This window comes from Lactuca saligna, chromosome 4, assembly GCF_052625555.1.
Source record: "Lactuca saligna cultivar CGN05327 chromosome 4, ASM5262555v1, whole genome shotgun sequence".
In the NCBI taxonomy this organism is placed as follows: Eukaryota; Viridiplantae; Streptophyta; class Magnoliopsida; order Asterales; family Asteraceae; genus Lactuca; species Lactuca saligna.
This window is the reverse complement of record NC_136420.1, coordinates 292411914-292420625: the sequence shown is the minus strand read 5'-3', so window position 1 is coordinate 292420625 and position 8712 is coordinate 292411914. Positions and strand designations below refer to the sequence as shown.

General features: G+C 31.8%; 1 protein-coding gene across 1 annotated transcript; it reads left to right on the top strand.

Moving 5' to 3' along the window:
- Positions 1–286: 286 nt before the first annotated feature.
- Positions 287–1103, top strand: LOC145043806 (uncharacterized protein At5g65660-like). The gene is made up of 2 exons (XM_078992559.1): positions 287–722; positions 812–1103. Exons 1-2 carry the CDS (start codon positions 477–479, stop codon positions 983–985), a joined length of 420 nt encoding a protein of 139 aa, XP_078848685.1. The 5' UTR covers positions 287–476; the 3' UTR covers positions 986–1103.
- The last annotated feature ends 7609 nt before the right edge of the window (positions 1104–8712 follow it).

Genomic DNA, 8712 nt, shown 5'->3' with positions numbered 1-8712 from the left:
TTATTTAAATTTCTCTTTTTCCATATTAAAAGCCACAAAAAAAAAATTAAAAAAATAAAACATTTCAACTAATTAAAATATTCAAAATCTTAAATCCCTCTTTCTTGACATAAAAGCAAGCTATACGCAAAATAATACAATTGATCAATTAGAAATAAAATATTAAATATTTTATTAACCCCTCCTTCTTTTCTCCGTACCATTGCTGGGACAAACAGCTGTACCCCAACTTCCTCCCCCCCCCCCCCCCCCCCTACCCCTTATAAATACACCCCACCACCTCCCACTTCACCCACATTTAACATTTTCACACTCCCACCGATCACAGTTTTTCTCTCATTTTCGCCATTGTTGTCTTCCACCCCTCATGAGAGGAGTAGAAGTTCCAAATCAACAACACCATAAATCAGAAACTACTGAATCCAAATCGAATTGTTCGAATTGTTCCACAAGTTGCAGAAGCTGTAATCAAGTTGATGGAGTCTCCGACTTACTACCCACCGCCGCCGCCGCTACACCACTCCGACTCATCTCGCCCCACCTTAGGCTTTCCTCTCGGCACCGCCTTGCTACTCATCGTGATTTTCAGCCTCAGCGGTATCTTCTCTTGCTGTTATCACTGGGACAAGCTCCGTCACCTCCGCGGTTCCTTCACCGACGCCGCCGCCGACGATGACAACGATCACGTTCACTCACCGTCCAAACCTAAACCTACCTACTCCGTAAGTTGATTCAGAGTTATCGATAATCGAGTAATAGATCCTTATTTGATGAAAGTGAATTTGATTAATTTGATTTGAAACGTTTATAGGAAAACCTGCAAAATGAGAATCAGAGTTTGCCGGTGGTGATGCCCGGAGATCGGATCGCTCGATTCATCGCATTGCCGTGTCCGTGTGAACCGGAGAGAGAAGAGAAGATCGCTGTTGAAGAAGTTCAGAAGACTCCGAAGCCACCTCATGTGGTTATCACTCTGTCAAACTAATTTCCTCTGTATATACATATTTTTATACTTACTTGATTAAAATTCGTAGAATTAAATGTCTTCTTCTTCTTCTTCATTTCTTCAAATTAATTACAACTCTTATGAAATTTGAAAGAAATTTAACGAGCATATATTCTATATGATTCCGATAATAAGTCTACTGATTGATTTCATCAGATTTGCCAATCTGCATACGTTTCTTACAGAAGTTTCTGGTTGAAGAACAGGAATCCATAAATGGTGATGGACAAAAGGTTTAAACTGGTCCTGTAAACTACTATTCAAAATCATTTTCGCTTCCTTTTCCCTCAATTCACATTTAATTTACATTTAATTTGTCGTGATCTGATAAAAAAAAAAATTGGAATTAAAGATTAAATTTTTATGAATAATGGTCGAATAGTAATATCAAAAATTTCAAGATTGAAATTCATTATCAAATTACAAGATGAAAAATATCACTGTGTCTCTTTTGTTCATTAGCATATTAGAAGATGAAAAGTATCATTCTGTCTCTTTTGAGTCTGTTTTTATTACATTAATTATTCAAATTTTGTATTAAATTAAACGAATGAAACATGGAAATATCTTGGAATTTAGTGTTAGCTTTATCTCCTTTTGTTTGTAAAGATATTTTAAGTAGGGCCACTTGATGTCAATTACAAGTAACTACAAACTATCCCCTTATTTGTTTATTTATAGTACGATTAACTTTTGTACTCTTTTGATTTTCTTTTCTTTTTGATTTATTTTTAAGTCATAAATAAGCGTGTCTTATACTATCTTGACAAAGCATTTTAAAATTAGAAAAAAAACAAATAGTTATAATTAATTATATTGTATCATTTTTTTAAAATAATCAAATAATTATATTTATCTTTTTTTTTAAATAATCAAAAATTAAATAAGGTAAATGTATACCTACCCTTAAATTGCTACATGTATCATATTTTGTGATTGGAATAGTATTTCTGTAGCCCATTATTATTCATTTGGGAAAATGGTAAGATTGTAAATAGGGTGTTCATGGGGTTCGGTTCGTAGAGTAATATAATTAAGAAAACTAAGAACCGTAACCACGGGGTGGATACCTCATGTGTACTAATCGAAACCGAACCGAATTTGCTAAAAAACTGAACCGAACTGAACCGTATGAAGGCGGGTAACTACGGTTCGGTTCACGGATACCCGTTAAATTAAAAAAAAATCAATTTCAGTCAAAACTACAAACTCTATTTCAAACGATTTCTTTTTAAAAGCTTAGTAACTCGCTAAGTTAAAAATAAAATATTAAATTCAAATACCATATATTATAATGTATATAATAAATATACTAATAAAATTAATAAAAAAATGAATATAAAACTGTGAAACTAGAAATTGTTCGCCACTGCGTCTTACCATGAGGATCTTTCGAAAACAAGATATATATATATATATATATATATATATATATATATATATATATATATATATATATATATATATATATATATATATATATATATATATATATATATATATATATATATATATATATAGAGAGAGAGAGAGAGAGAGAGAGTAAAGTGAATATACCTAACAACCTTATATAAGCTTAGGTACCTAACCTCATCAAACTACATCATTTTGCTTTAAATTTTCATTGCAATCATCCAAGGTTTTTAAACTTCATCCCTAAACTTGATTTACTTCAAACAATTTTGGAAATTCATCATTATATTTCTCCTACATCGTTTCATTTGTAGCGGTAGGATATGAAGCTCATCAGGTGGTATTCGATAGAAAGACGTGATGTAAAAGAAAGATATTGGTGAAAGTCCAAAGATTTTGGAAGTAATCAAGTTATGGGGTTGAAGTTTAAGAACCTTAGACAATTACAATGTAAATATGGTACAAACCGATATAGTATTATGGAGTTAGGTACCTAAGCTTATATAAGGTTGTTAAGTATATTCACTTTACCCATATATATATATATATATATATATATATATATATATATATATATATATATATATATATATATATATATATATATATATATATATATATATATATATATATATATATATATATATATATATATATATATATATATATATATATATATATATATATATATATATAGGTTCAGGTTCATTTGAGACCATTCTAATTTTGTGAAACCGTGAAACCAAATCTTAAAATAATTTTAAAATGCAAAATAAATGGAAAAATCCAAAAATTCTTTTTTTAAATATTGTTTTCGGAACTTGAATTTACTAAAAAAAATAAAAAAAAAATTAAATAAATAAATAAATAATCTCGTTTTATTTATTTACTTTTTTTAAATACGTGAAATATTCTAAATAGAATATTACATTGACATATTTTAAAAAATAATTTTAAAATGTAAAATAAATGGAAAAATCTAAAAGTTCTTTTTTTAAATATTATTTTCAGAACTTGAATTAACTAAAAAAATATATAAAAAACTCTTTTTTTTTTTTGAAAAATACGTGAAGTATTCTAAATAGAATATTACACTGTACATATTCTAAAAATAATTTTAAAATGCAAAATAAATGGAAAAATCAAAAAATTCTTTTTTTAAATATTATTTTCGGAACTTGAATTAACTAAAAAAATTTTAAAAAAAATAAAAAAATGTGTCTCACGGTCTCACAAAATTAAACCGTCTCACATGAACCTAACAATATATATATATATATATATATATATATATATATATATATATATATATATATATATATATATATATATATATATATATATATATATATATATATATATATATGATGGTTCGGTTCAGGGATCCGCGGATACCTACATATCCAAACCGAAACCGACTTGTAGAGAGTCGGTTTTTACGGTTTCGTTTTTTTTTTTTTTTTTCAGTTACGGTTTTTTTTGTTTCGGTTTTTTCGGTTTCGAATTGGCCGGATCGGATCGGTTTTTCTGTTTCGCGAGTTTTTTGCACACCCCTAATTGTAAGGTCCCAATTACGAGAATCAAACCAGTGATCAAAACAAACAATAGCAAGATTGAGTAGAAGAAGAAGAAGCTGTTCAAGCAATGCGCCCGTTCATTCACTAAAACGTCAAGTACACCTAGAAGATACACACACTAACCGTAAACACTTATGATACATCACTCAGTTCGTCAACCCCCTGACAGACTCTGACACAAACTATATATAGGGAATGATTGGCCGTAAACAGGTTCAAGGCCGTAAAATTGTTTACGAAAAAAATTGCCTACGGCCATAAACCTCAACAAGCTACATAAAACCTACAACCTGACCAAAACCTTATCAAGACCTATACAAAAGATTGTCTAGCCCAAACCACAATATAGTGACTTATCAAAGATAAATCATTTTTCTTAAATGACATCTACGAAAAAAAAAAATCAAACTTCACCTTCGATTTCGTAAATGTCATCTGAAAAATTGTAGCTTCTCTAACGAAAGTAAGTATTTTTTTCCAATTATCCATGTGCTACTAAATCAGATATTTGTATTGTGATTTTTTTTCCACGATATCATTTCTCTAAGAAAAAACAAGGCTTCAAAATTTTCATACGAGTACTTTGTTGTTATTTCTATCGGTGGTACATGAAATTCAGTAAATAGTAAAATTAAATATGTAGGTATTTTGTTAACACTAGTGTAAAATTCTCATTAGATATAAAATTTCATAATTTGTCAAATTAAAGATATGTTTGGAAGACAGATCTTATATCATTATGTCTTTCAAATAACCTGCATATAACTACTGCACACAAATAGTCGATGAGAGTGAAGTGAAATACTTGAAAATATATTATTCAAAAAGTCTCAATTGTTGTACATGTATATCCGGTAGTTAGTGCTCTAGTGAAAGAGACTCTGGCTATTTAATGCAATGTAGTAAATCAATCAATTGTTTGTGGAAAATGATCTAGCGAAAAGGTTATATTTAGAATCGATACAACATAAGAGAAAGCAACAATCTAACATATATTTTTATCTCTCATAGGGTTCCTAATTGTACTCCTAGGTATGCTGTTAGGTCATAGGGCATTTTAAACACATGAATATAGAAACGAAAGACTTAAGCAACTCCTATGTGTTCATGCAATCTACAAAAGATATAGGTTTTAATCTATTACTCCAACTACTTAAATAGATAGAATAACATACTTCTCTGGCAGCTAGAGACTTTATGACTTGCGATTTTGTCCTTGCCACCTTGCTTTGGGTGGGAGGATCCAAAATAGAATCCCTCTAATGATTCACGCCCAAGAACACCAAAGAGAGGATCAAAAGAAAACTAGGAGAAGGATCGATTTCTACAAACCCTATAATAGGTTAAGAAAATTGTCCAATGAGAGGAAGAATGGATGGGCCGAAAATTCTAAGCTAATGAATTAGTAAAAGGGATTGACCCCTATCACGCTATTTATAGGCTGCAAAGTTTAGTCCCGAAGCAACTCCAATCTTATGTGGGATAAACCTTATTTTTGTCCAACCCATTATCCCTTAGCGATTTTTTAATATTCCAACTAACTTTTAATTAACTAATATTTAACTCCTTGAATTAATTAATTTCTAATTAACTGATAGTTTCTAATTAATTTATCAATCTATGATAAATTAATAGATTAATTTTATCTTAAATCCTTTTCCTTTTGGTCTCTTAATTTGATCATGCGGGTAACCCAAAAGGATGTTGTTCTTATTAGAAATATTATTAATAACTAATCACCCACTCTTTCCAAGAGTCTCCCACTTGGAAAAATCATCAATTATACGAGGTAAAATACTTCTCAAATAATCCATAGAAAGTAAGTCATCCAATTCAATTGTCGAAATATGATCAAATTAGGATTCATCCCTTAGATAAGTGATCAACTATTCGTTTGTTCTAGATATATGGATGTACCTAAGACATGGATACGATTTAACCTCAATCTTCAAGATTTTGTTTCTCGATAAATTAAACACATCAACTTTAGTTAGGGCTAGCCCAAGAACTTTAACTGTTAGCACCAAATCATCGAGGAACCCATAAATATCTATTTTTATGTTAAGGCACAAGAAACATATAAACTTTGGCTAAACATTTATATCCACTCACCAGGTTGTACATGGACATACTCTGTATGACTGCCAGTTACAAACAATTTTGGTGTAAACCAATGTATAACATAATTGTAAAGAAAAAGCACTTATGTATCTCGGTTTTAATTGTAACACCATTTGTTGGGTACTTTTTTTAGCCCTTGAAGTTGTTATTAATTGCATTTTGGCCACTTAGCGTACTAGCCTTGTTCGACGAGCGTAAGTCTTCGAGGAAGTCAAGGCGGGGGAGGGAGTATGCTGGGCGTACCTGTGAGTACGCCGGGTGTACTCGCGCAATTGCTAAACCCTTGAAGTTGTTATTAATTGCATTTTAGGGTGTGACCCCTATTTAATCATCTTATCCTTCCTTTGGACATTCTCTCATCCACCCTTCACTCCCTCTAAACCCTAGAACAAAACCCTAGCTTATGTATGAGAGTTTTTAAGATTCAAAAGTGAATCTTCATCTTGTGGTGCTAAGAAGAAGATCATTCAAGAAGTGGTGGTGCAATGTAGCTTGTAGATCTAAAACCCTCATCCTTTTGTGCACCTTTTCAAGGTATGAAGTTCAAATGTTGAAGCTTATTTAAATAAATCTTTCTTACTCTTCATTTTGGTTCTTTTGTCCTAAAGCTTGGACCTTTGTGAGTATGGAGTACTACAGAGCTATTAAGTCATCTTTTTCAGATATTCTATGGCATCTGAAGTCGTACAAATGCTAACTTGGCCATTTTCTTCCATGCAAGAGTTGTGGGGGATGTTTATGAAGTAAAAGTTATGAGTTTTGGGTTTTAGCTCCTTGTATCCATGCAAAGGCTTAAAGTCATAGACTTTAGGATTAAGACATTCTTTAGGGTCCACATCTGTGTTTGGAATGGATGTATTAAGGATTAAGATGTTTTGCATGTAGAATGGGGGAACAACTTACATATGTTGAGCGTACGCTTGGCTATGCCCCGTGTAGCCTTATGTAAGCCTGTTTTATGGTGATGCGCTCTTAAACCAGTGTAGAGTCAAGTACACCGAGCATACTAGCTAGGTTGACTTTTATGGAATTTGAACAATTGAGTATTAGGTGGATGGTGAGGGATTTGTGAAAGGTAAAATGGTCTTTTACTCTAAGTGTGGACTAGAATTGACTTGGGTTTATTAGTGTGTGTGAAAATACCTTAATTATTAATTAAGGTTAATTGGTGTATTTAATTAGGCGGAGTCTAGTTCCGGCAGTTCGGATGTGAGTTCTATTAGTTAGCAGTTTAGGTGAGTCTCCTCACTTATTCTTACCTGTGTGGTAGAATAGTTATATATATATATATATATATATATATATATATATATATATATATATATATATATAGCCCAGCTGGGTCTAAGTGTTATTACTATGTATGTGTTGGTTATATGTGTTGAGACGTCGAGAAGTCTATAGGGTTGCTGATAACCTATAGGGTGTGTTATTTGCCCACTGAGACTTTGGTTGTCAGGGTTGCTCATAACCCATAAATGTTTTATGTGTTGTGATGTATGAGATATATTAGGGAATTCACTAAGCTTTGTGCTTACAATTATTGATTAATATGTTTCAGGTAATTCTAAGGATCGCGGGAAAACGAAGGCTTGATTTACACATTCGCTTGGAGATTTTGTTACTGGATACTTTGGGACACTCTGATATATTTGACGTGGGATTGAATTTGACAATATGATTATTTTCTAGGATGGTTTTTTGAAAACTGTTTTTTCTGTGGATTTTAAAATGAAAAATTTGGTTTGAAATTTTGGATGTTACAAGTTGGTATCAAAGCCCTAGTTTGCGGGATTTGGATGAAATCTATGGGAATCCCAAACTCAAACTAAGGATCTGATGATTTTCATAAAACCTTTTCAAAGAAACAAAAAATTTTATAAGAGAAAACTTAGTGAAGTAGTGTGTACAATCAACCAGAGCTCGGGCGATAGTTTCCCAAAATATCTCTATTTAATTTATAAGTAGTGTAGAGTTGATATCTTGTGAACTGATAGAACTGCATTCTAGTGGTAGACTAAGGATCCTACATGAAAAGTGTGATAGGTTTGCCTAAATTGTGATGTCTTTATCCTAGGAGGCTGCTTTATAAGATTGAATCTGTCGTTACTATTTGCTTAGTGTATGTTGTATAATTGTACATAGTTTGGGTTTTATAGCCTTAAAATGATTGGTTTAGCCTTTCTTTGTATACCTTGTTTGGTTGTAGACTCAAGGTACAATAATTTATTCGTTTGTCTATCGAGTATTGTATTGTGTACGATTAACATGCACAAAGCAAATGGCGAGGATAACAGAGATCTTGTGAGGTGAAGCGGTGCTAGGGAGCAGTCTAGAATGAGTACCTGGATGCTTAGTAGTGATTTTGAGGAACCAACAGGGAAAGTGTATAGTTGATATTGAGAAATAGAGTTCTTGTGACTTAGGTTCTTAAGAGGACGATTTGGGACGAGTACGGGTTGGTGTGGAAATTATTATTAGGTTCGTACTAATGAAAGCATCAAATTAGTACGCAACTCAAGAAGGAATATTAAGGAACTAAGGAACCTGAAGGCGTGTGTGGGTGTTTACATATGCACTTTAGCCCGATTCTAA